At 66.9% G+C, this 26,043-nt stretch overlaps 2 protein-coding genes across 3 annotated transcripts; one reads left to right on the top strand and one right to left on the bottom strand.

Annotated features, from left to right (window-relative positions):
* Positions 1-297: 297 nt before the first annotated feature.
* Positions 298-10,057, bottom strand: LOC138806598 (transmembrane protein adipocyte-associated 1). 2 transcript variants are annotated; one of them, XM_069992018.1, is made up of 11 exons: positions 10,040-10,057; positions 3,867-4,008; positions 3,235-3,367; positions 2,673-2,759; positions 2,527-2,599; positions 2,349-2,428; positions 2,104-2,214; positions 1,958-2,018; positions 1,769-1,871; positions 1,585-1,665; positions 298-696 (listed from the first exon to the last, which is right to left on the bottom strand). In XM_069992018.1, exons 2-11 carry the CDS (start codon positions 3,992-3,994, stop codon positions 441-443), a joined length of 1,113 nt encoding a protein of 370 aa, XP_069848119.1. In that variant the 5' UTR covers positions 3,995-4,008; positions 10,040-10,057; the 3' UTR covers positions 298-440. The 2 variants fall into 2 exon arrangements, with proteins under 2 accessions (XP_069848119.1, XP_069848118.1); XM_069992017.1 differs by lacking the exon at positions 10,040-10,057 and adding an exon at positions 7,441-7,594.
* LOC138806599 (DNA replication licensing factor MCM2) lies at positions 8,981-26,043 on the top strand. Its single transcript, XM_069992019.1, has 16 exons — positions 8,981-9,055; positions 10,054-10,283; positions 11,456-11,631; positions 11,761-12,024; positions 12,678-12,897; positions 13,081-13,288; positions 14,261-14,395; positions 14,919-15,110; positions 16,673-16,766; positions 17,633-17,883; positions 20,528-20,654; positions 21,013-21,125; positions 22,472-22,720; positions 24,709-24,891; positions 24,980-25,135; positions 25,341-26,043. Exons 1-16 carry the CDS (start codon positions 9,050-9,052, stop codon positions 25,449-25,451), a joined length of 2,715 nt encoding a protein of 904 aa, XP_069848120.1. The 5' UTR covers positions 8,981-9,049; the 3' UTR covers positions 25,452-26,043.

A 26,043-nucleotide genomic window follows, 5' to 3' on the forward strand; every position in this document is an offset into this window, starting at 1 on the left:
CCCGGGGCCGGCGGTGGGGGGGGGGGGCGCCCGGCAGGCCCCGCGGTGGGGGGGGGGGGCGCCCGGCAGGCCCCGCGGTGGGGGGGGGGGCGCCCGGCAGGCCCCGCGGTGGGGGGGAGGGGGCGCCCGGCAGGCCCCGCGGTGGGGGGGGGGGCGCCCGGCAGGCCCCGCGGTGGGGGGGGGGGCGCCCGGCAGGCCCCGCGGTGGGGGGGGGGGCGCCCGGCAGGCCCCGCGGTGGGGGGGGGGGGCGCCCGGCAGGCACGGGGGGGGGGGCGCCCGGCAGGCCCCGCGGTGGTGGAGGGGGCGCCCGGCAGGCCCCGCGGTGGTGGAGGGGGCGCCCGGCAGGCCCCGCGGTGGGGGGGGGGGCGCCCGGCAGGCCCCGCGGTGGGGGGGAGGGCGCGGGGGGGGGGGTCCCGGGCCGGGCCCGGCCTGCGCGGGGCTCAGGCGTTGAGCGCCCTCCAGCGCTCGCTGTCCGTGCTGCGCACGCTGCCCGCCTGGCAGGGCATGGACGCCACGTCCTCCAGGTGGGCCGCGCCGGCCGAGTCGAACTGCGTGCTGGAGTAGCAGGCGGGCGAGGCCCCCGCGGCCTCCGCGGCCTCGCGCCGCGCCACGGCGTAGGGCTGGGGCAGGTGCACGTCGGGCGCCTCGGCCTCGTCCACTTGGCATTTGTAGGAGAAGAGGATCTTGGGCTCCGACCTGGGCGGGCGGGAGGGGAGGGCGGACGGCTCCACCGTGGACTCGGAGAACGCCCCCAAGGGAGGGAGGGCAGGAGACATGCCCCCCAATTCCCACGCCCACCCTGGAGGCCCCATCCTGGGCCTTGGACCAAACAAGCACTGCTTGTTTGGGGCCGAGCACCGGTGGAGCACGTCTGGATCGCTAGCTTCTCAGGAGGCTGAGATCTGAGGATCTCAGTTCAACCAGCCCAGGCAGGAAAATCCAGGAGACTCATCTCCAATAAACTACTAAAAATGCTGGAAGTGGCGCTGTGGCTCGAGCTGTGGAACACTCGCCTTGAGCAAGAGAACTTCAGGGACAGCGCCAGGCCCAGAGTTCAAGCCTAAGAGCCAAAAAAACACCCCAAAAGCCGACAGCATGGTCTGCAGGGCTTCTGCCTAACGAGGGGCCAGGCTGAGTCCTGACCTTCACCAAGGCCTGGCTCTGGGCGCCGGCTAGAATGGGCTTGACTACCACCACGGCCCCAGCCCTGTGTCCCTTTGGGGACAGCAGGGTACACCCAAGCCACAGAGAACCTGAGGTGAAGCACTAAGTGGGGAGTGGCCAGATCAGCCCCTGCCTTCCCGCCCCACCCCGCCAGGCCGATGCCCACACACACCCACTCCCTGTCCCAAAGCCCCACCCCGAGAATGTCTGCTAGTGCCCAATGCCCAGCCCCACACCCACATCCGGACCCCAGGGGGCTCTGTGTGGTGGTACAGCAGACACACACACACACACACACACACACACATACAGTGGGCCTTAGCACCCGCTGAGCCTCGAGCACCAGTACCACCAGGTGTGTCACAAAGGCACCCAGGGGCCAGAGGGGGAGGGGGGGCAGGGGGAGGGACCCCGACTCACCCGAAGAACCCACGGAGGAAGGCCACGTAAATGAGCGGCGCGAAGAAGCTGAAGTAGAGGAAGGTGGTGGCGTCCACGCAGCTGCGGTGGGGCGGGCTGTCAGCACAGGCAGCCTTGGGGCCCGTGGGGACACTCAAACCGCTGTGCGCCCCTCCCCCTCCCTGTCTGCCCCCCACACACGTACCACAGCCCCTCAATGATGTCGGCACACAGCAGCGCACTCCCCAGACCCTGCACCAGGTTGAGCAGCGCCAGGATCCCTGCGTACACGTAGAAGCTGCGCCGGGCTACAGGTGGGTGCAAGGGGTGAGCGGGGCTCTGCCGCCTCCTCCCCGCCCTCCCTCCCCGGTCCCCTGGGCCCCCCAGCACTCACAGGGCAGGGAGACGCGCTCCCTCAGTGGGGTCTTTGGGAGGACCACCACCAGAGAGTAGACCTGCAGAGCGGGAAGGGGGTGAGGGTGGGCCAGGGCGGTCCCCCCGCCTCCCGCCACCCCCCTTGACCCAGGGCCCCACACTCACCAGGAAGAAGAAGCAGGAGCTGACCAGCCAGAACTGGCGGCCCCCGTGCCCATAGATGTTGAAGTCCTCGGCCGAGAGGTGGGCGTCTGGGTACAGGATCTCCAGCGTCCCCTGTGGCAGCCAGCACAGAGCTGTCACCAGCTCTCCCCGACCTCCGACCAGGCCACCCAGGGTCTGTACCCCTCCCCCCCTCTCCCCTCCCCCCTCGACTGCCAGGGGTCTGTTGAAACCCCGCTGCGCCTTACCTGGGTGACAGAATAGGCCAGTGACAGCACAGTGGTGATGGCCAGCACTCGTTTGATGCTGGACTTGCTCTCCAGGTGACCTGGGAGGGGCGGGCGTCAGCCGGGCCTGCCCCGGGCCCTGCCGGCCTCCCGCGCCCAGGGTCAGCCCCCACACAAGGCCCCAGCCCCACACACTCACCAAACGCCAGACCCAGAATGACCACGCTCAGCTCGATGGCCAGCAGGAAGAAGCGGGTGATCTCCCACAGAACCTGGGAAGAGCAGACGGTGTCAGTCCCAGGCCAGCCCGAGCCCCCCCAGCAGCCGCCAGCCTCACCTCCGCACCTTGTCAGCCACGGTGGCCGCGTCCGAGGCACTGACGGTCATGGACACCACGGCCCGGGCCATACCCACCACCGCCACCACACACACCTGGAGACAAGGAAGTCACACTTGTGGCCCCCTCGGGCCCCACTGGGCCTGTTTCCCGCCTAACACTGGCCTCTCCTCCCCTCCCCTTCCTAGGTCACACGACTAGCTTCTAGGGACAGTCCCCCCATTGACTAGCTGCCAAGTGCCCTCATCCGCACTGGCCAACGATGGACTCAGGAACACATGTGGACCAGAGGTGGCCCAATCAGAGGGCTCCAGGCCAGCCCTGGCCCAGCAGGATGCGGGGCTCCCCCTCCCTGAAGGAGAAGAGGCCAGGCTTTAGCTCAAGACCACTCAGTATCCCCTCTAGGACCTCTAGGGCCAGAAGAGAGCAGTAATGCAGCCGCAGTCCCCAACCCAGCCACAGCTGGCCCACCGCCAGAGCCGCTCTCCACTGCCCGCGGCCGGGCCCGGAATGTCCTTGCACCACTCACATCTGTGATCCCCTGGCTCCCATGCTGCTGAGCAAACTCACCAGGATGTAGAAGGTGATGAAAATGGGGCTGGAGGTGACGCGGATCTTGGCCCGAGCAAATGGAAGCTTCCAGAGCAGGAAGATGAAGAAGAGCACATTGGGGATGAGCAGCAGGAGATCCCAGAACCGGACCCTGGGGAGGGTGCAGAAGCATGGGGTTGTATGCATACCTAGCCCCCAGAACCAGACCTTGGGGGTGCAGAAGCGTGGGGTCACATGCACACCAGGCCCCCAGAACTGGACCCTGGGGTGCTGAAACGTGGGGTCACGTGCACACCTGGCCCCCAGAACCAGACCCTGGGGGTGCAGAAGTGTGGGGTCACATGCACACCTGGCCCCCAGAACCAGACCCTGGGGGTGCAGAAGTGTGGGGTCATGTGCACATCTGGCCCCCAGAACCAGACCCCGGGGTGCTGAAGCATGGGTCATGTGCACACCTGGCCCCCAGAACCAGACCCTGGGGGTGCAGAAGCATGGGGTCGTGTGCACACCTGACCCCCAGAATGGGGTTCCCGTGGGGCTGTGCGTGCCCCTGCCCCCCACCCCAGCACCAGACCCTGCAGGAATGGGCTCACTCAGGAGGGTGGCTCACTGCCCCACCCCCAGGGAGCCCAGCGCAGGCAGCCTCTCACCTGGAGGTGCCGATGTCCTGGTAGAGCAGCAGCAGGCAGCGGTGGGGCACACTGATGTTCGGTGCCAGGGGCGGAGGTGGAGCCGTGCTCCCATTGTCCCAATTCACCTCCTGCAGGGCATCCATCATGCCGGCCAAGGGCCCTGCGAAGCCAGACAGAAACCTGTGGTCGGCAATGGGAGGGGGGGGGGGGGGCAGAGGCCTGCCTGGGCCACGCCTGCCTGCTGTAGGTTTCCAGTTCCCCAGAGGCCAGAGCCCCGTCCTCACTCTGCCCCACCTCCCCAGCCCCTCCCCTGGACACACCCACTCAGCACCTCTGTCCTCTGAACCCGGCCCCGGCCGGCTCACATGCTGCCTGCCCCCTTCCTGAGGCACAGGTGCCTCAGCACCCGGGGCGCGGTGGCGGGGAGAGCCCACACCTCCTCGGCAGCACGGCCCTCGCCACGTTCTGAAGGCCCCAAAGTGGCCACGGCGCACAGTGCTAGGGCAGAGCAGACACACTCTGTGGGGCCTGCGCTGCCCCGGAAACGTGAACAAATGCAGAGCCGTCACTGGAGTCCTGGGGGTCGCCCTGGGAGGGACGATGGAGAGGCCGGAACAGAGGATGCTGAGGACATCGGCAGGGCCTTCCACAGGGCAAGCTGGCCAAGGGGACTTGCAGGGACCCTGGGGGCCTAAGCGCACACAGGCAGCAGTTCACGCCCCTCACCACTAGATGGCAGTGAGGAGTGAGCCTTCCCAGCCTGAGGATGGATTACTGCGGGGAGGGGGGCTGCCTTTGAGAGTTGGGCTGATGCTGGTGGTGGGGACACGGTGGCCACTGCGGGGGGGGGCTTGCAGCACAGGCACACGTTCCGGGCGGCCTGCTGGGGCAGTGGGGGCGGAGCCCTCGCGCTGTCCCTGTGCAGGAGGTGGGGCACAGTCCCAGTTCTGGGCTGGGACACGTACTCAGGGCCACCTCTGGGTAAGGAGCAGGAAACAAGCCAGGGGTGGCCCAAACCCTGGGCTCAGGTCTCCCGTCCTCTCCTCAGGCCACTGGCTGCACCCCAGCCTGAGCCATGGGGACCGGAGGAGGGGAATGGTGCCTCCTGGGGGAGAGGGCCAGGCAGCACCCTGCACACCCACCCAGGTCCCGGCCCAGTGTCCTGAGGCAGGGCCCGGGGAGGAGCAAGCCAGCGGGAAACCCCAAATCTGAGAAGCAAACTCCCAGACATAACACCTGGGAGAAAAGAAGACCGAGCGGACAGAATGGTGGGAAAGAGGCAGCCCGTGGGGTCCCAACACCCACCGTTCCGCCAGAGCCACGCACTGTTTCCTCACACAGGGCTCAGCCTCCTGGCTGGGATTCAAGGGTGACTAGACAAGAGTGGGGGGCACCAGGCTCCTGTTAGGACATTTTCTTTTCTAAAACTGGACTGTGGACGTGGCGGTGGGCTCAGGAGCGGCCACCCTCACGCTCGGCCGGGGTAGAGAGCACGCGCCAGGGACAACAGCGGAGAGAAAGGGCCAGGGCCCTTCGTGCCCATCTCAGCTGCCGGCACACAGCCTGGCACAGAGCTTGTTATCTACCTTGTTATCCCGGCTTCAGCCCCCCAGCCTGAAGGGGCTGCTCTGGACAAAGGGGTCACAAGAGATGAGGTGTGAGCTGAGACCTAGGTGACAGGAGACAGCCTTGGAAAGCCCCAGAGCACTGAAGGAAGGGCAGCGAGTGCCAAGCCCTGGCTGCGGCAGACAAGCTGAGTTCAAGAGCCAGACCAGCCGGGTGCCTGGGGGAGAGGCCGGTCAGATGGGCAGTGTGCTCGCGGGCCATGTGATTCTGCTCAGGTGCCAGACCGCGGAGGTGTGCAGCATGGAGCCAGGGAGATGGTGGGGTGCAACGGCTAGCCAGGCAAGAGAAGCCGGGAGCCTGGGCTGGGGTGGGCCCTGAGCCAGCCGCAGGGGGACCCGCTTTCCTGGGGTGGACCCAGACTCTCTGCTGCCTCTGGGACTTAGGGATCATTGGCTGCAGCCCCGCACAGCACAGAAAGCGTGCCCATGACCTAGGCCTGGCCCAGCGGGATGCCTCCCCACCCACAGACAAGAACCTGAGCCAGAGTGGAGGGGCTGACCGGAAAGACCCTCCTGAGCTGGGGAACTCCCTGGACTCGCCATAGCCACCCCAATCCTCCACCCTGGATGTTCCACGTACACAACCTTCACACCCCCCCCCCCCGCTTCTGCCTAGGCCAGTTTTGTTCCCATTCCCACTGACACCGTCCCATGGTCCCGGCTGAGACGCCAAGCGGCCTGGGCAGCACGTCCGGCCTGATTTCGGGTGGGGGGGCATTTCCCCCCAGTGCCCAGGGCACGGCCTCTGCTTAAGAACGCTGCCAGGAGGCTCAGCCAGGTGACACACACAGGCTGGGTTGTGGGAGGGAGGCTGGGGGTCTCAGGCTGGAGAGCCCTTTCGAAGCCCTACTGCTATGCAGTGTGGAAGGGACCAGGGGGAAGGCTGCCTCCTGTCCCCTCTGAGGACCAGGCCAAGCAGCTGCAGCCCAGGCCCCGCTGGGGCTGGCCTCCAGGCCCCGGCACAGGTGTCCTGTGGTGGGGAGGGGCTGGCCTCCAGGCCCTGGCACAGGTGTCCTGTGGTGGGGAGGGCCCGGCCTCCAGGCCCTGGCACAGGTGTCCTGTGGTGGTGGGGAGGGGCTGGCCTCCAGGCCCCGGCACAGGTGTCCTGTGGTGGTGGGGAGGGCCCGGCCTCCAGGCCCTGGCACAGGTGTCCTGTGGGGAGGGAGGGCCCGGCCTCCAGGCCCTGGCACAGGTGTCCGGTGGGGGGGAGGGCCCGGCCTCCAGGCCCTGGCACAGGTGTCCTGTGGTGGTGGGGAGGGCCCGGCCTCCAGGCCCTGGCACAGGTGTCCTGTGGTGGTGGGGAGGGCCCGGCCTCCAGGCCCTGGCACAGGTGTCCGGTGGGGGGGAGGGCCCGGCCTCCAGGCCCTGGCACAGGTGTCCTGTGGTGGTGGGGAGGGCCCGGCCTCCAGGCCCTGGCACAGGTGTCCTGTGGTGGGGGGGAGAGCCCGGCCTCCAGGCCCTGGCACAGGTGTCCTGTGGGGAGGGAGGGCCCGGCCTCCAGGCCCTGGCACCGGGGCAGGCTGGTGCAGGGGGAGGCAGGGGGAACCCCTGGCCGTGCCGGGCACCACAGCTCAGGAGGGCGCCCAGCCTCCCAGAACCGGAGATCCTCGCACCCAGAAGGGCGGCTCCCCCCAGGAACATTCCAGACACATCCTTCCATCTACGGCTCAGGCCGGGCCTCCCCCCCTCCCCCCGGCGTGCCCCGCAGGCCGCCATCCCGGGCACGCGGGGCGGGGGGGGGTGACCCGGCTCCGGGAACCGAGGCCGAGTTCTCCCCCTCCGCCCACGTGACCGTCCCCGCCCCTCGGGCTTCCCAGCCTCCGGCTGTCACCGCGCCGCCGGCCCGCGCCCGCCGGGCCCCCGCCCCGCGCCGCCCCGCGCCGCCCCCGGACCCGGACGCCGCCCCGCGCCGCTCCTGGACCCGGACGCCGCCCCCGGACCCGGACGCCGCCCCGCGCCGCCCTTACCTGCGAGCCCCGGCCCGGCCCGGCCCCAGCGCGGCGCCGCTCGGGCCGCGGGGCTCCGGCCTCCGGCGCCCGGCTCCGCGGAAGCGGGCCGGCGGGGTCGGCGGGACGCGGGCCGCCCGCCCGAGGACTCCGAGCGGCCCTTCCGGTCAGCAGCGACCCGGGGCTGCGCCGGGTGCTCCCGGAGCCGACGGCGAAAACAGCCCCGGTCCCTGCCGGAGGCGCCCGGGCCCGCCCCCGGGGCCCCGGGAGCCTATGGCAGCGGGCCTGCGCCGAGACCAGCCGAGGCAGCCAATCACGTCCCTCGGGGGCGGGGCCTCGCCGGACTCTTAAAGAGGCCGCAGGGACGCGCGGCGGGAAGCGGCCCGGGGTGTTTACTGGGAACGCGGTTCCGGTCCGCGCCCGCGTATCCCGGACGCCCCACCTGCCGCCCCGCGCCCTCCGCTGCCGGGGCCCCCGCGGCGGACCGCCCGGAGGAGCCTCGGGGCCGGGAGGGCAGCGGGGCCCGGAAGTCCTGCGTGGAGGACGCCGCGTGCGGCCGCCCTCGAGGCGGGCCGGCGTCGTGCGGGCGGGACGCCGCGTCCCCGCGCCGCAGGCACGGCCACGTGCTGGTGTTTACACACACACTTCCGGAGGGGACCCGGGCGGGCAGGGGCGGCCCGATCGCCGGACGCCCGGCCCAGGCCGGGCCTGCCCGCGGGAGCGGGAGAAGGAAGTCCTTCTAGGTAGCAGGCAGGGCCGGACGAGGCTGGTGCGGGCATCGTCAGCGGGAAGCTGGCCCGACGAGGAGCCCTCGGCCAGATCGCCATCCTCCAGGGCTCCTCGTCCCCCGACGCAGCCCCGGGCCCACCCGGCGTCAGAGCACAGCGTGGCCGGAGTCCCCGAGCCCCGTCCCAGGCCTTCTCGGCCACGTGTCCGCCTGCTTTGGTGCGGCTGGGCTGGGACTTGAACTCGGGGCCTGGCGCGGTCCCCGGCTCGCCCCGGCTCAATGGTGCTCGGCCGCTCGCGCTGCGCCTCCGCGTCCAGCTTTTGGCGGGGCTCACGCCGTGTCCGGCCCCATAGGCGCGGAGGGCGGACGGGGCTCCAGGAGCTGCGGGCACGGTCTCCGTGCGGCGCTGGCCAAGCTCAAGGAGCGGTGGGCGTGGTCTCAGTGAGGGCGGGGCTCCAGGAGCTGCGGGCACGGTCTTCGTGCGGCGCTGGCCAAGCTCCAGGAGCGGTGGGCGTGGTCTCAGTGAGGGCGGGGGCTCCAGGAGCGGTGGGCGTGGTCTCCGTGCGGCGCGGGCCGAGCTCCAGGAGCGGTGGGCGTGGTCTCAGTGAGGGCGGGGCTCCAGGAGCGGTGGGCGTGGTCTCCGTGCGGCGCGGGGCGAGCTCCAGGAGCGGTGGGCGTGGTCTCCGTGCGGCGCGAGCGGGGCTTCAGGGTATGTGGGCGGGGCCTCGGCGCGCGCAGGCGGGGCTCCAAGAAGTGCGGGCGGACTCCAGCCGGCGCGGGCGTGGCCGACTCCCTCGCAGCCGGGCGCAAGCAAACGTCATGACGCTGGCGAGCATCACGTGGGCCGTTTTTCGCGCGAAATCTGGCGGTGGCGGGAAGTGCTGATCGGAACGCGGCGCGGTCATGGCGGTAAGCGCGGGGCCGCGTGCCGGGCGGGCGCCGGGGCGGGCGGGCGTCTCCCGCGCGCTCTCGCCCTCCGGCCAGGGCCCCGCTTTCTCCCGCGCCCGGGCCCGGCTGTGCGGCGGCTTCGGGCCTCTGCGGGCTGCGGGAGCCCGGCGCGGCCTGCCCGCCGCTCAGGCCCGGGTTGCGGGGCCGCGGGCGGTCCGGCCCGGAGCCGCGCTCGCCCCGCACGTGCCGGCCGGGCGCCGTCCCGCCGCGGCGCGGTGCTGGGCTGAGCCCGGGCCCTCGGCTCCAGCCCTCGCGTGGCGGCTCCCGCACCCCGGGATGCCCCACCTGCGTGGGTGCTGTGCCCACGGCGCCGCGGCCGCCTCGGGGCAGGAAATAGGGCAATAGGGTCCGAAAGCGACGTGGCCTCCGTGCTTTTTCCCGGGTGAAAGGCCGTGAGTGACCCACCTGGCCCGGCGACCGCGGGGCTGGGGAGTGCGGGCGGGGGGGCCGGAGCCGTGCCCCCCCCCGCCCCCGTGCCTGACCCCTGCCCCCTCCCCCCGTGCCTGACCCCTGCCCCCTCCCCCCGTGCCTGACCCCTGCCCCCTCCCCCCGTGCCTGACCCCTGCCCCCTCCCCCCGTGCCTGACCCCTGCCCCCCTCCCATCCCTCTCCCCCTGCGCCTGACCCGTGCCCCCCTCCCGTCCCCCTCCCCCTGTGCCTGACCCGTGCCCCCCTCCCGTCCCCCCCCCCGCCCCCGTGTCCCCCTCCCGTCCCCCCCCGCCCCCGTGTCCCCCTCCCGTCCCCCCGCCCCCGTGCCTGACCCGTGCCCCCCTCCCACCCCCCCTCCCCCGTGCCTGACCCCTGCCCCCTCCCCCCGTGCCTGACCCGTGCCCCCCTCCCGTCCCCCCCCGCGTCCCCCTCCCGTCCCCCCGCCCCCGTGCCTGACCCGTGCCCCCCTCCTGTCGTCCCCCCCCCCCCCCCCCCCCCCCCCCCGCGCCTGACCCACCGCTTCTCCCGCAGGAGTCCTCTGAGCCCCTCTCTGTGGCCTCCAGCCCTGGCCGCCGGCGACGAGCCAATGATCCGCTCACCTCCAGCCCAGGCCGGAGCTCCCGGCGCACGGAAGCCCTGACCTCCAGCCCTGGCCGTGACCTTCCTCCGTTTGAGGATGAGTCTGAGGGGCTCCTGGGCACCGAGGGGCCCGTGGAGGAGGAAGAGGATGGAGAAGAGCTCATTGGCGATGGCATGGAGAGGTATCTTCTTTGCACTGCTCTCCACACTCAGCTTGGCAGGGAGCCCAGCTCAGGCGCTGGGATGGGTCTGGTGGTGTGTGGCCTTTTGACTGGGGTGTCAGGAAGACAGGTCACAAGCTACAGTGCAGATCCACTGAAGGTGCCGTGTTTGGAGACCCGGACGCGGGTGGGAAACCTGCCCGTGGGCCAGTCCCTAAGATCGTGTGATACATCAAAGGACAGGCAGGTGGGCTTCTGCCTGTGTTGATCATTTTGTACAGCCAAGCTATGTTATAAATCTCCACATGGGGGCTGGGAAGGTGGCTCAGTGGTAGAGCACTTGCCTTGCATGCCTGAGGCCCTGGGTTCGATTCCTCAGCACCACATAAGCAAAAAGAAAAAAAACAGAAGTGGCGCTGTGGCTCAAGTGGTAGACACTAGCCTTGAGCTGAAGAGCTGAGGGACAGCACCCAGGCCCAGAGTTTGGACCAAAAACAAATAAATATCCACATGGCCCTTGGCAGATGAAAGGTTCTTAACCCTGCCCTAAGCCCGGACAAGCTCCTCTTGCCAGAGATGTGTACCCTGGGAATGCATCCAATAGGAGGCGCGATCTCAGACAGGAAGCCACAGCACACTGTGTGGGGGAGTGTGACTCACTGGCATTGGCTGACTTCCATCTAGTAAACATGCACTTGACCTAATCAGAGCCAGGCCATTGCTGTAGCCAGTGCCCTTGGGGCTCTGGGGCTCTGTGGGTCTGTGCATAGGAGCACACTGCCTCTGCCTGGTCCTGGCTGCAGGTGGGACACGCTAGGTAGTGCGCCAGCCGAGTCTTAGGAGTGCCCAGAGCCTTGTGGAGATGCCCAGCCTCACCTCACCAGAGACCAGGGAGGTGTGACCACCTCACACACATGTTTGTCACCTGACTGAAATCCCAGAAACCTTAAATTCCCCCACCTAAATTACCCCTCCCTTCCATCCTGGACACTTTAGAAGGGTGTTTCCACAGGTGTCCCACGTTCAAATGGGGATGCTACTCACCACAGTGTCTAGAGAACTTATGTGGAACTCAGCGGCTATTTTCTGGCCTTCCGTTCCTGGAGGCGCAGGCCTGCCCAGGCTGCCTGTGGGGCTGGCCAGTTTCTAGATGGAATTGCGGGGGACTAACTGCCTTCTGGGGGCTCTCTCAGGGACTACCGCGCCATCCCAGAGCTGGACACCTACGAGGCCGAGGGACTAGCGCTGGATGAGGAGGACGTGGAGGAGCTGACAGCCAGCCAGAGGGAGGCGGCAGAGCGGGCCATGCGGCAACGGGACCGGGAGGCTGGTCGGGGCCTGGGCCGCATGCGGCGAGGCCTTCTGTACGGTAGGCCTGCCTGTCTGCGTGTCGCGCTGGTCTGGGGCGTGGCTGTCAGTGTGCTGAGTGGCCGGTTCTGGGGTCAGGGGAGATGGTGCTGGGAAAGGCTCTTACTCACAGGCTTCCTTGCCTGCACAGACAGCGACGAAGACGAGGAAGAGCGCCCTGCCCGCAGGCGCCGGCAGGTGGAGCGGGCCACAGAAGACGGCGCGGAGGAGGACGAGGAGATGATAGAGAGCATCGAGAACCTGGAAGACCTCAAGGGCCACTCCGTGCGGGAGTGGGTGAGCATGGCCGGCCCCCGGCTGGAGATCCACCACCGCTTCAAGAACTTCCTGCGAACTCACGTGGACAGCCATGGCCACAACGTCTTCAAAGAACGCATCAGTGACATGTGCAAAGGTGGGGCACGGTCACTCCGACCCAGCTGCCTCCTGGTGTCCCTTTCCGGAGGGTTATTCAGACCGGCCTCATAGGCACACTGATCCTGCCTGCTCGGACACTCGGTGACGTGTCCTGAAGAGGGGGGGGGTCTCACTGGAAGGAACACAGGAAATGTCACCTGTGGGTATCGGCCTGGGACAGTGGGGACCCCTGAGGCATTTGTTTTTGATACTCTTAAAAGTGGGCACGAATTTGTTTTTTGCTTTTTTTTTAACGAAAGTCTGGATTACTCCTCTACTTTTTACTTGTTCATTTTGTGGCTCTAGGGGTTAAACCCAGAGCCCATGTGTCCTGAGCACATGCTGGCATCGAGGTGCACTCTGTGTTGCAGGGTGGCTTGGGTTGGGAATCAGCAGACATGGCTGGGGGGCGGGGCTCAGGACACGCAGGCCTGGTCCCCTGTACCTGCACTGCCCGCCGTTCCCGTGGGGGGCAGGGCTATCCATGGGCTTCTGTCCTGCAGCATTCCAAGTTCATGGCTCTGGGCTCTGGGATGAGGCATGGGTCCCCTCCCCTCAGGCAGGCCTTGTGATAAGGGGGTCCCCTCCCTGGCCCCAGCAGGCCCCGCTCAGTCTCCCCCTCCCCTCCCCCCCTGCCCAATCCGCCTGTAGAGAACCGGGAGAGCCTGGTGGTGAACTATGAGGACCTGGCCGCCCGAGAGCACGTCCTGGCCTACTTCCTGCCCGAGGCCCCGGCAGAGCTGCTGCAGATCTTTGACGAGGCTGCTCTGGAGGTGGTGCTGGCCATGTACCCCAAGTATGACCGCATCGCCAGCCACATCCACGTCCGCATCTCCCACCTGCCCCTGGTGGAGGAGCTGCGGTCCCTGAGGTGAGGGAGGAGGACTGGGGTGGGGGGGGGGGTGCCCCGGCGGCGCTCTGGCTGTGAGGAGGGCACTTAGCATGGTCTCATCGGGGTGCCGACAGGCCCAGTGCTGGGGTGGCCGGGGTGCCCAGGGTGCCCAGGAGGCGCGATCCACGTGCCCGAGCGCCAGCCGCCGACCTGTGCCCGCAGGCAGCTGCACCTGAACCAGCTGATCCGCACCAGCGGCGTGGTGACCGGCTGTACCGGCGTCCTGCCCCAGCTCAGCATGGTCAAGTACAACTGCAGCAAGTGCAGCTTTGTGCTGGGGCCCTTCTGCCAGTCCCAGAACCAGGAGGTGAAGCCAGGCTCCTGCCCGGAGTGCCAGTCCACCGGGCCCTTCGAGGTCAACATGGAGGAGGTGAGCTGACACCAGGCGTGGGGGACCAAGCAGGGACCGCACAGAGCACACCATAGAATGTTTTAGTCCCTCGATGTCTTCTAGGAATTCTGTTCATTTGCATTTAAAAGCCGAGCACTTGTGTTGGGGCCATCCTTGTGTCTGGCTTTTGCTTGACACAGGCCAGTGCCCGCTGCCTGTCCGCTCCCACAGGTACAGTCTAGCTCCATCACTGTGGTGTCTGTAGTCCAGGCTGGATTCCGGTTTCTACTGAGGGCCCTTCACGGGGGTGCTGTGAGGCTGTGACCACCCAGACTGCGGAGCCCGTGCTGGCTGGCGTACGCCTCTTGTTCTGTGATCTTAGGCACAGCGTGTGCTTTGAACCGCAGCGACTCATCCACTAACTTTCTGTAAATCTACTGCAGAGGAAAGGCGCTTGTGGCTCAAGGTTTTTGGGTTTCCATCCCTGCCCATCAGGACCCGTGGCGAGACAGCAGGAAGGGACTAGTGTGTGGTGAGGAGGCTGCTGGCCTCGTGTCAGGCACAGGGAAAGCCAGGCGCCAGCACCCCTCCCCAGAGACCGCCCTGCCCCCAGGGCCCTGCCACGTCCCAGTAGTGCGAGAGCTAAGGACCAAACCTTCACCACGTTGGTCTCTGTAGACATTTGAAGTTTTCTGTTTGTTTTTGTGGTACTGAGGAATCGAACCCAGGGCCTCACGCATGCTAGGCAAGCACTGCCACTAAGCCACCACCTTCCCAGCCCTCTGTGGACATTTGAGATCACACCGTAGCACTGTTGCTTTCCTAGACAGTAGGTGACTTGATAGGACAAGCCCTCTGAGGCCCTTTCCGCTGCGGCCCTCTTTCCCCATTGGGGAGGTAGCGTAGCCTGGCCCTCTGTCCCCCATCCTTGGGGGCCTGGGGCACGGTCAGATGGGACAGGAAGCACTCCTCCTGCAGGGCTGGGCTCACCGCCCTTCTCTGTTCCTGCAGACCATTTATCAGAACTACCAGCGTATCCGCATCCAGGAGAGCCCTGGTAAAGTGGCAGCCGGCCGCCTGCCCCGCTCCAAAGACGCCATTCTCCTGGCTGACCTGGTGGACAGCTGCAAGCCAGGGGACGAGATCGTGAGTGGCCAGCAGTGGCGGGGGGGCTGGGGTGCAGGGAGGCTTGGCCCGGGCTTTCCCGCCAGTGGGCATGTGGGTGTTAGGCGGGGAGCTTGGACTAGGGTTGGCTCTTGAATCCTTGGGGTGTAGAGGAGAGAGGGTTTGTTTTAGCCCACAGGGCCAGAGGTTACAGTCCCTGGTCTGTGGCCCAGCATGTGACAGAGAGAGCGTGGGCTCGTGCAGTCCATGATGCAGGCAGGCAGGGGCTGGGTCCCAACAGTTGCTTCAAGGGCAGTCCCCACGGGCGGCCCCACTTCCTAACGGGTCTCACCAGTCAGGGAACCAGGCCTCCATACCAGGCCTTCGGGAAGCATCTAGGCCGAAGCCGCAGCAGCTTGGAAGTCATTACTTGAGTGTCCCTGAGCTGCTGCGCTGTAGTGCGGAGAACTTGGTGAGCGCTAGAAGAGACGGAGGGCAGTGTGGGCTGGCTGGGCTGCACCTTGCCCTGGGTTGTGCCTCTGGCCACGCGGACTCTCTCTCCTAGGAGCTGACTGGCATTTACCACAACAACTACGACGGTTCCCTCAACACCTCCAACGGCTTCCCCGTCTTCGCTACCATCATTCTGGCCAATCACGTGGCCAAGAGAGACAACAAAGTCGCTGTCGGGGAGCTGACAGATGAGGACGTGAAGATGATCACTAGCCTCTCCAAGGACCAGCAGATCGGGGAGAAGGCAGGTGGAAGGGGGTCCCCCAGCTGTCCCTGAAGCCTTGCTCCTGGCTCCCTCATCCTCAGCCTTGGTGGGGGGCTGTGGCGCCAGAGACAGGCACACATGGTCCAGCTGCCCTGCAGCCGCTGACACTGGCTTCAGGGTTCGTGTGGGTTCTTGCCCCAGAACGTGAGTTTCCAGTGTCTCTGTGCCCCCTCTGCCCCTCAGTCACCCAGTGTCTTGTGGGTGCCGGGCAGGGCTCTTCCATAAAGCCAGGCCCCGGCCCTGGTTCTTTGTGTTGATAGGATGGGATTGCTTGTTGTCATGGCTCTGGGGAGCACAGGAAAGGCACCCCTGACCTGGCTAGCGCCGTGCCATAGCCGAGCTCTGTGCTTGAGGATCTTGGCCCTTTGAGTCGACCAGGACCCGGGTTCACGGGGCAGCTGGTTCTTTGCCAGCCTGGGAAGGTGTTTATTATGATTTTTCTCATTGGGAGATAGAATTTGGAGACAACTCTTTTTTGCTGGCATGTACCACGATTCCAGCCCTTCTTTTTGCTTTTGCTGAACAGAATCTAGTAAACTTTCCTGCCCACCTCTCATAGACTTTTCTCTGCCTAGGCTGACTTTGACCCATGATCTGCAAATCTCAGCCTCTCCTGAGTAGTTAGTATTACAGGTGTGAGCCACTGGTGCGCAGCTGTGGAGATCTTTTTTTTGTTTGTTTGTTTTTGTCCGTCATGGGGCCTGAACTCTGGGCCTGGGCGTTGTCCCTCAGCTCTTCAGCTCAAGGCTAATGCCCTACTATTTGAGCCACATCGCCATTTCTGGCTTTTTCTGCTTATGTGGTACTGAGGAATTGATCCAGGGCCTAATGCAAGCAAGGCAAGCGCTCTACCACTGATCCACCTTCCCAGCCCCTGTGGGATCATTCTTGAGTATTGATTTGGCCAGTAGGAACAGTCTCCCTCTGAGCTCATGATGTGCCCCAGAGGCCAGCGTTGCCTCAGACCCTGGCCTGCAGCGCATGCAGTGCTGGGGTTGTAGAGGGCAGCGGCCAGCGAGGTGGAAAGCATTCTCCCACAGTCAAGGAGTCCTGTATACCCCTGCTTCTCCCTTAGAGTTGGCATTTCTGTCCGGGAGACAGAAATGTGGACTGATGCATCTGCCTCCTGGATTGCCACATCTGCCATCTGAACAGCCTGGCCTGCCCCGGCTGCTTGTGGAGCAGTGTCTTGTAGATCTCTGCTGGGATCTGGTGTTTGCTCTCGTGGGAGGTCGCAGGCTTTGGCGTGGAGCACGGGCCAGCTGTGGGTGTCTGTTATCACAGCCACACCACGGTGGCTCACCCCATCTCTGCTCTGGGTCTGTGTCCTGGACAAGGCCTCTCCGGACTGAATGGGTCAGACTGGGGTCTAGGCAGCTCCCAAGCCTTGCTGCCCTGGAAGAACACCCCCAGGAGGGTCCAGCGCCCCAGGGCATGATGGGACTTCACAGCGGGTTGCTGCTGAGCTGCAGGCTCTGCCCCTGGCAGAGCGCATACCCCCCCTCGGGCTCCGGTCACCATGGCCTCTTCCTTTTCCTCAGATCTTTGCCAGCATCGCTCCTTCCATCTATGGGCATGAAGACATCAAGAGAGGCCTGGCTCTGGCCCTGTTCGGGGGAGAGCCCAAGAACCCAGGTGAGCACCCCCTCCCCCTCCCCCTCCGCAGGGAGCCAGGATTCTGCCTATGGACGGGCAGACTGTGTGTCCATACAGACTGGGGGCTAGGGACAGGACGTAGTCAGTGACAGCCATGTGGCCACTCCATGAGGCGAGAGAGCTGTGGGTAAAGCCGGTGGCTGCTTTTGTCCCACAGCTGTCTGCCCTTACAATTTAAGCACATTTCTATTCTTCTCAGCTTGTCTTCCTTTAAAGGAAGGTTTTGCCACACCCGTAGTTGGTGGGAGCATAAGTATAATAGAAGCCTTGGGTGAGCCCAGTCTCCACTGACAGCCCTTCTATCCCGAGCCCTTCTTGTGGGCCTCCGTCTGTTTGGCTGTGTGCTCCCGTACCTGTGCAGCGTGGGACTGCAGCAGCACACACCCGTGTACTCACAGCCACAGCGCACACACACCTGCGCACGCACGCACCCGTAGTTTATGCGGTGCGGCGCACACACGGGGTTCATGACACAGCACCTGCCTTGTGCATGGGACTGGCTATAGAACGCGGAGGGCGGGACGGCCCTGCTCTTCTCCCATGCAGCGCATCTGGCTTCTCTTCAGTAGTGCATGCGGCACACGTTGCTGCTTCCTGGACGGTGCCACTTAGCTCTCTGCCTCCTTGGAGAAAGATTCAGGTCATTTCCAGCTTTTCCCCATCACAAAGGCCTGTCCTAGCCCACCCTCTGTAGACCTAAGTACATTTCTGTGCGTTGAGTAAGTGTTCAGAAAGGGGCCTGGGCTAGGGCTCTGCAGCCTGTCTTTAGAGCCTGCCGTTGCCGATGAGCAGTCTACCATGTCCGTCCACCCTCCCCTGACCCTCCCGTCCTTGTCTGGCCCCAGGTGGGAAGCACAAGGTGCGCGGGGACATCAACATGCTCCTGTGTGGAGACCCAGGCACAGCCAAGTCCCAGTTCCTCAAGTACATCGAGAAGGTGTCCAGCCGGGCCATCTTCACCACTGGCCAGGGGGCATCCGCCGTGGGCCTCACGGCCTATGTCCAGCGGCACCCCGTCAGCAGGGAGTGGACCTTGGAAGCCGGCGCCCTGGTTCTGGCAGACCGAGGCGTGTGCCTCATCGATGAGTTTGACAAGGTGGCTGGGGCTGGGGGGGGGGGGCTTGCTGGGGGGGTGACAAGGTGGTTGGGGCTCTGAGGGGTGGGTTGCTGGGAGGGGGGGGCTTGCTGGGAGGGGGGGCTTGCTGGGAGGGGTGGGTTGCTGGGAGGGGGTGGGTTGCTGGGAGGGGGTGGGCTTGCTGGGAGGGGGGGGCTTGCTGGGAGGGGGGGCTTGCTGGGAGGGGGGTGGGCTTGCTGGGGGGGGTGGGCTTGCTGGGGGGGGTGGGCTTGCTGGGAGGGGGCTTGCTGGGGGGGTGGGCTTGCTGGGAGGGGGTGGGTTGCTGGGAGGGGGGGGCTTGCTGGGAGGGGGGGCTTGCTGGGAGGGGGGGGCTTGCTGGGAGGGGGGGGCTTGCTGGGAGGGGGTGGGTTGCTGGGAGGGGGGTGGGCTTGCTGGGAGGGGGGGCTTGCTGGGGGGGGCTTGCTGGGAGGGGGTGGGCTTGCTGGGAGGGGGGGCTTGCTGGGAGGGGGGGCTTGCTGGGAGGGGGGGCTTGCTGGGAGGGGTGGGTTGCTGGGAGGGGGGTGGGCTTGCTGGGGGGGGCTTGCTGGGAGGGGGTGGGCTTGCTGGGAGGGGGGGCTTGCTGGGAGGGGGGGCTTGCTGGGAGGGGGGGCTTGCTGGGGGGGGCTTGCTGGGAGGGGGGGCTTGCTGGGAGGGGGGGCTTGCTGGGAGGGGGGGGCTTGCTGGGAGGGGTGGGTTGCTGGGAGGGGTGGGCTTGCTGGGAGGGGGGGCTTGCTGGGAGGGGTGGGTTGCTGGGAGGGGGGGCTTGCTGGGAGGGGGGGGGCTTGCTGGGAGGGGGTGGGTTGCTGGGAGGGGGGGCTCTGGGGGTGGGCTTGCTGGGAGGGGGGGCTTGCTGGGGGGGGTGGGCTTGCTGGGAGGGGGGTGGGCTTGCTGGGAGGGGGGGGCTTGCTGGGGGGGGCTTGCTGGGAGGGGGTGGGCTTGCTGGGAGGGGGGGCTTGCTGGGAGGGGGGGCTTGCTGGGAGGGGGGGCTTGCTGGGAGGGGGGGGCTTGCTGGGAGGGGTGGGTTGCTGGGAGGGGTGGGCTTGCTGGGAGGGGGGGGGCTTGCTGGGAGGGGGGGCTTGCTGGGAGGGGTGGGTTGCTGGGAGGGGTGGGTTGCTGGGAGGGGGGGGCTTGCTGGGAGGGGGGGGGCTTGCTGGGAGGGGGTGGGTTGCTGGGAGGGGGGGCTCTGGGGGTGGGCTTGCTGGGAGGGGGGGCTTGCTGGGGGGGGTGGGCTTGCTGGGAGGGGGTGGGCTTGCTGGGAGGGGGCTTGCTGGGAGGGGTGGGCTTGCTGGGAGGGGGGGCTTGCTGGGAGGGGGGTGGGTTGCTGGGAGGGGGGTGGGTTGCTGGGAGGGGGGTGGGCTTGCTGGGAGGGGGGGGGCTTGCTGGGGGGGGCTTGCTGGGAGGGGGGCTTGCTGGGAGGGGGGGCTTGCTGGGAGGGGGCTTGCTGGGAGGGGTGGGCTTGCTGGGAGGGGGGGCTTGCTGGGAGGGGGGGCTTGCTGGGAGGGGGGTGGGTTGCTGGGAGGGGGTGGGCTTGCTGGGAGGGGGGGCTTGCTGGGAGGGGGGTGGGTTGCTGGGAGGGGGTGGGCTTGCTGGGAGGGGGGGGGCTTGCTGGGGGGGGCTTGCTGGGAGGGGGGCTTGCTGGGAGGGGGGGCTTGCTGGGAGGGGGGGCTTGCTGGGAGGGGTGGGTTGCTGGGAGGGGGGGGGTTGCTGGGAGGGGTGGGTTGCTGGGAGGGGGGGGCTTGCTGGGAGGGGGGGGCTTGCTGGGAGGGGGTGGGTTGCTGGGAGGGGGGGCTCTGAGGGGGTGGGCTTGCTGGGAGGGGGGTCTTGCTGGGGGGGTGGGCTTGCTGGGAGGGGGGGGCTTGCTGGGAGGGGGGGGCTTGCTGGGAGGGGGTGGGTTGCTGGGGGGGTGGGCTTGCTGGGGGTGGGCTTGCTGGGAGGGGGGGCTTGCTGGGAGGGGGGGGCTTGCTGGGAGGGGGGTGGGTTGCTGGGAGGGGGGGCTTGCTGGGAGGGGGGGCTTGCTGGGAGGGGGGGGCTTGCTGGGAGGGGGGTGGGTTGCTGGGAGGGGGGTGGGTTGCTGGGAGGGGGGTGGGCTTGCTGGGAGGGGGGGGGCTTGCTGGGGGGGGCTTGCTGGGAGGGGGGCTTGCTGGGAGGGGGGGCTTGCTGGGAGGGGGGGCTTGCTGGGAGGGGTGGGTTGCTGGGAGGGGGGGGGTTGCTGGGAGGGGTGGGTTGCTGGGAGGGGGGGGCTTGCTGGGAGGGGGGGGCTTGCTGGGAGGGGGTGGGTTGCTGGGAGGGGGGGCTCTGAGGGGGTGGGCTTGCTGGGAGGGGGGTCTTGCTGGGGGGGTGGGCTTGCTGGGAGGGGGGGGCTTGCTGGGAGGGGGGGGCTTGCTGGGAGGGGGTGGGTTGCTGGGGGGGTGGGCTTGCTGGGGGTGGGCTTGCTGGGAGGGGGGGCTTGCTGGGAGGGGGGGGCTTGCTGGGGGGGGGGCTTGCTGGGAGGGGTGGGCTTGCTGGGAGGGTGACAAGGTGGCTGGGAGGGTGACAGGTGGCTGGGGCTCTGGGAGGGCGGTCCTGCCAGCACTGGGTCCTGCGCCATGGGGGCGAGGCCCACGCTGAGGGGAGCCCCTGGGTCTAGATGAATGAGCAGGACAGGACCAGCATCCACGAGGCAATGGAGCAGCAGAGCATCTCCATCTCCAAGGCCGGCATCGTCACCTCCCTGCAGGCCCGCTGCACCGTCATCGCCGCTGCCAACCCCATAGGTAGGCGGGCCCCCTGCCCCTCCACGGGCCAGGCCGGGGGCTGGGGGTGGTGGGGCTTGTGGGGCCACCGTCTCTGCACCACTCTCAGGAGACAGCCCTTGTCTGGACTGCCTAGGCTGGGGCCAGGCTGAGCCGAGGTGATCAGCAGGCGCCTCCATCTTACTCCTCCTCCGTGTCTTCCCTGAGACGCGGTTGACCTCGCTAGGCGGCTCTGGGCACTATGCCCCCTTGTGGAGCCGATAGGCAGCTGGTATGACAGGTCCGTGGCGCGGGCCTGCCTCTGCCGCTGGAGCGGCTGGGTCTGGACGGGGGTGTTTGGAGGTGGAGGAGGGCAGCTGAGCGTGCTGCCGTGTTTCAGGGGGCCGCTACGACCCTTCCCTGACCTTCTCCGAGAACGTGGACCTCACGGAGCCCATCATCTCCCGCTTTGACATCCTGTGTGTGGTGAGGGACACCGTGGACCCACTTCAGGTACAGCCGTGCACCCTCAGCCCAGGCCGGGACCAGCCTCAGACCAGGCGCTGGGAAGGGTGGACGTGGCATCTGCGCCCCGCCCCTCCCCCGCCCCCACCCCCGTGTCCAGAGTCCTCCTGCTCCTCTCTCCCTCCCTGGTTGCTCATCCTGCTCCTCTCTCTCTCCCTCCCTGGTTGCTCCTCCTGCTCCTCTCTCCCTCCCTGGTTGCTCCTCCTGCTCCTCTCTCTCTCCCTCCCTGGTTGCTCATCAGCCTGACTCACAGGGTGCTCCTGGAAACGCTCCTACTCCCATTCCCCCGCTACCTCCGAACCCCTCACCAAGGGCCTGCTGTGGCCATGCCCGCCTCTGAGATGCGAGTCCGCTTCCACCCATCCCCCACGATGACCTATGGCTGCGGCTGGCGCCCTGTGCCCAGCCGTCTGCCCCCGTCCTGCCCTGTGCCCAGCCAACCCCAGGCCTGTCTGCTCCGCCTTCCAGAATGCTCTCCCCCTGGACGCTCCTCTGCTGGATTGCCCCCATCTGTCGTAGCTTGCATGCTCTTTCTACCAGCTGTGTCTGGAGGCGTCTCCTGGTGTCATCGTCCCATCCTCCTTTACTTTTTGGTCTGTCATGGGGCTTGAACTCAGGGCCTGGGCGCTGTCCCTGAGCTTCTTTGTTCAAGGATAGCACTTTACCACTTGAGTCACAGCACCACTTCTGGCTTTTTCTGTGTGTGAGGTACTGAAGAATCGAATCCAGGGCTTCATGCGTGTTAGGCAAGCTCCTACCACTGAGCCCCAGCCCCGTTGGTTTTTGTTTTGTCTTTTCTTTTTGGTACTGGGGACATTGTACTTGTTAGGCAAGCGCTTTGCCACTGAGCTGCTTTCCTGTTTCTCTTGTTTTGGGATGGTCTGGCTCTCAGGTCTGGGCTGGCTCAGGCTGCTGAGCTCCAGGTCCGCCCTGGCTCTGCTGCTGCAGGAGCTGGGTCTGCAGGTGAGCACACTGCCTCCCAGCTAGCTGGCTTTTTTTTTTCTTTTTTTTTGGTCAATTGTGGGGCCTGGGCGCTGTCCCTCAGCTCTTCAGCTTAAGGCGAGCGCTCTACCACTTGAGTCACAGCACCACTTCTGTTTTCTGATGGTTTATTTGAGATAAGAGTCTCAAGGACTTTCCTGTCTGGGCTGGCTTTGAACCGTGATCCTCAGGTCTCAGCCTCCTGAGTAGCTGGGATGACCGGCCTTAGTTAGCTTTTAAACTGCTTGTCTCCTGCCCGCACTCAAGTGAGCTTCTAGCCTGTCTCCTTAGCCTGTTGCTCCCCCCCCCGCCTGCGGCCCCCCACCCCTGACGCCTCTCCCGACCCCATCTAGGATGAGATGCTGGCCCGCTTCGTGGTGGGCAGCCATGTTAGACACCACCCCAGCAACAAGAAGGACGAAGATCTGGATAGCAGCGCCTCAGAGCCGGTCATGCCCAACACGTACGGCGTGGAGCCCCTGCCGCAGGAGGTCCTGAAGAAGTACATCATCTACGCCAAGGAAAGGGTGCACCCCAAGCTCCACCAGATGGACCAGGACAAGGTGGCCAGGATGTACAGCGACCTGCGGAAGGAGTCGATGGTGAGCACTCTCCTCCAGGTGGGGCGGGGCCTCCAGACCTGCCCTCCGAGGGGCTGGGGGTGCCCCTCCCCCAGCGCCTGTACTGGAACGTTTGGGGATTGGCTAAAACTTTGGTGTGAGCTGGTGGCTCACACTGGCAATCCCAGCTACTTGGGAGGCAGAGATCTGGAAGATGGCAACTTGAGACTATTCGGGCCAGAAAGGTCTGCTAGACTCTCCAGAGTAACCAGCAGAAAAGCTGGGCTGGCAGCAGGCCCTGAGTGCAAACTCTGCAGTCTTTTCAAAGCGTTCAGCTGAGATGTCATGAAATCCCAGCCCTGGCTGTGTAGTGTCACTGTGTGCCTGTGTGCCTCCCCACCGTGATACCACACTGGGTGTTTGCAGGCCCTGGGCGAGCAGCGGGCACACTGGGCGCTTGCAGGCCCTGGGCGAGCAGCAGGCACACTGGGTGCTTGCAGGCCCTGGGCGAGCAGCGGGCACACTGGGCGCCCGCAGGCCCTGGGGGAGCAGCGGGCACACTGGGCGCTTGCAGGCCCTGGGCGAGCAGCGGGCACACTGGGTGTTTGCAGGCCCTGGGCGAGCAGTGGGCACACTGGGCGCCCGCAGGCCCTGGGTGAGCAGCGGGCACACTGGGTGCTTGCAGGTCCTGGGCGAGCAGCGGGCACACTGGGTGCTTGCAGGCCCTGGGCGAGCAGTGGGCACACTGGGTGCTTGCAGGCCCTGGGCGAGCAGCGGGCACACTGGGTGCTTGCAGGCCCTGGGCGAGCAGCGGGCACACTGGGTGCTTGCAGGCCCTGGGCGAGCAGCGGGCACACTGGGCGCCCGCAGGCCCTGGGTGAGCAGCGGGCACACTGGGCGCCCGCAGGCCCTGGGCGAGCAGCGGGCACACTGGGTGTTTGCAGGCCCTGGGCGAGCAGCGGGCACACTGGGTGCTTGCAGGCCCTGGGCGAGCAGCGGGCACACTGGGTGCTTGCAGGCCCTGGGCGAGCAGCGGGCACACTGGGTGCTTGCAGGCCCTGGGCGAGCAGCGGGCACACTGGGCGCCCGCAGGCCCTGGGGGAGCAGCGGGCACACTGGGCGCTTGCAGGCCCTGGGCGAGCAGCGGGCACACTGGGTGTTTGCAGGCCCTGGGCGAGCAGTGGGCACACTGGGCGCCCGCAGGCCCTGGGTGAGCAGCGGGCACACTGGGTGCTTGCAGGTCCTGGGCGAGCAGCGGGCACACTGGGTGCTTGCAGGCCCTGGGCGAGCAGCGGGCACACTGGGTGCTTGCAGGCCCTGGGCGAGCAGCGGGCACACTGGGTGCTTGCAGGCCCTGGGCGAGCAGCGGGCACACTGGGTGCTTGCAGGCCCTGGGCGAGCAGCGGGCACACTGGGTGCTTGCAGGCCCTGGGCGAGCAGCGGGCACACTGGGCGCCCGCAGGCCCTGGGTGAGCAGCGGGCACACTGGGCACCCGCAGGCCCTGGGCGAGCAGCGGGCACACTGGGTGTTTGCAGGCCCTGGGCGAGCAGCGGGCACACTGGGTGCTTGCAGGCCCTGGGCGAGCAGCGGGCACACTGGGTGCTTGCAGGCCCTGGGCGAGCAGTGGGCACACTGGGTGCTTGCAGGCCCTGGGCGAGCAGCGGGCACACTGGGTGCTTGCAGGCCCTGGGCGAGCAGCGGGCACACTGGGTGCTTGCAGGCCCTGGGCGAGCAGCGGGCACACTGGGTGCTTGCAGGCCCTGGGCGAGCAGCGGGCACACTGGGTGCTTGCAGGTCCTGGGCGAGCAGTGGGCACACTGGGTGCTTGCAGGCCCTGGGCGAGCAGCGGGCACCGGAGCAGCCCTGTTTGGGGAAGGAGTGGGATGTGTTGGTTGGCCCAGTTGAACTTGGCCTCCAGCAGGGCCCCCTCCCCTGCCCTGCCCCTCCCCTGCCTCAGGCCACGCCCCATCCTGCCCTGCCCCTCCCCTGCCTCAGGCCACGCCCCGTCCTCCTCCCCCCTCCCCTCCAGGCAACGGGCAGCATTCCCATCACGGTGCGGCACATCGAGTCCATGATCCGCATGGCCGAGGCCCACGCGCGGATGCATCTGCGGGACTATGTGATAGAGGAGGACGTCAACATGGCCATCCGCGTGATGCTGGAGAGCTTCATCGACACGCAGAAGTTCAGCGTCATGCGTAGCATGCGCAAGGTGGGTGTGGCCGGCTCGCCCAAGGGCCCCGCGTCACGCGCTGGGGTACACCCGTGTGGGCGGCCTCTGACCCCCGCTCCCCCCACAGACCTTCGCCCGCTACCTCTCCTTCCGGCGCGACAACAATGAGCTGCTGCTCTTCATATTGAAGCAGTTGGTGGCCGAGCAAGTCACCTACCAGCGCAACCGCTTCGGGGCCCAGCAGGACACCATCGAGGTGCCCGAGAAGGACTTGGCGGATAAGGTGCAGTGTGCTGGGGTGGGGGCGGCGGTGGGCGGGGCGGGCGGAGGTGGGGGAGCCGGGAACAGGGCGCCCTGGGAACTGGGCTTGGAGCCCGTCCTCGGGCTCAGCCTCCGCCCCAGCCGCTGCGCTCCTGAAAGCGTGGGGCACGAGGTGCGGGTGGATTCGGGCCTCTGGCCCTGACGCGTCCTGTGCTTTCTGTCTTCAGGCTCGGCAGATCCACATCCACAACCTCTCCGCCTTTTATGAGAGTGAGCTCTTCAGGATGAACAAGTTCAGCCGTGACCTGAAACGGAAGATGATCCTTCAGCAGTTCTAGGCCCTGGGACCCTCCCTGGGGTGGTCATGGGGCGTCCTGGGCACTGGTTCTCCGGACACAGGCCAGCCCGGGGCACTGAGTGGGCTGGGGCCGCGGGGCACTGAGTGGGCTGGGGCCGCGGGGCACTGAGTGGGCTGGGGCTGCGAGGCACCGAGTGGGCTGGGAGGGTCAGGCTGTCCCTTCGGCTCCCACTGCACTCGTCGCTCTGGGTGGGATCCGTGGCTCGTCTCCACTTGGTGCCCTCATCTGCGTGCTCACGAGCCGGGCTGTCCAGGAAGAGCGTCACTGCCAGAGCTGTGGTTACGGTGTGCTGCGCTTCCTGACTCGGCTGGGTACCACCTCTGCCAGACAGCAGCGTGGAGGTGTCTGCAGGCCGGGGGGCTGTCCCGTGGGTGTCTCCCACCCCTGAGGTAGAAGAGGGTGCTCCTGTTTGTGGTCATGCCGAGTCGGGTGGGTGTGAGCCACGAAGGTCGGTCCCGTGGCCACCGCGTCAGCTATTGCTGTATTAGTCTGGCTTCTCACTCCATTTCCTGCTTCGCTTTTTAAACCTTTTTCTGTGGTTTTAATTTTTAATAAAGTTGAAGTTAATGAA

This window comes from Dipodomys merriami, unplaced genomic scaffold, assembly GCF_024711535.1.
Source record: "Dipodomys merriami isolate MVZ:Mamm:240054 unplaced genomic scaffold, mDipMer1.0.p SCAF_401, whole genome shotgun sequence".
Lineage (NCBI taxonomy): Eukaryota > Metazoa > Chordata > Mammalia > Rodentia > Heteromyidae > Dipodomys > Dipodomys merriami.

Bases quoted from the DNA above. Each gene is read 5' to 3' on its own strand.
- LOC138806598 (XM_069992018.1), bottom strand. From the start codon at position 3,994: ATGATGGATGCCCTGCAGGAGGTGAATTGGGACAATGGGAGCACGGCT. The intron at 3,368-3,866 runs GTGAGAGGCTGC...CACCCTCCCCAG, and splicing joins CAGGACATCGGCACCTCCAG to GGTCCGGTTCTGGGATCTCC. The intron at 1,872-1,957 runs GTGAGTGCTGGG...ACCCACCTGTAG, and splicing joins GGAGCGCGTCTCCCTGCCCT to CCCGGCGCAGCTTCTACGTG.
- LOC138806599 (XM_069992019.1), top strand. The intron at 15,111-16,672 runs GCAGGTGGAAGG...CCTTTTCCTCAG, and splicing joins ACCAGCAGATCGGGGAGAAG to ATCTTTGCCAGCATCGCTCC. The intron at 20,655-21,012 runs GTAGGCGGGCCC...GCCGTGTTTCAG, and splicing joins CGCCGCTGCCAACCCCATAG to GGGGCCGCTACGACCCTTCC.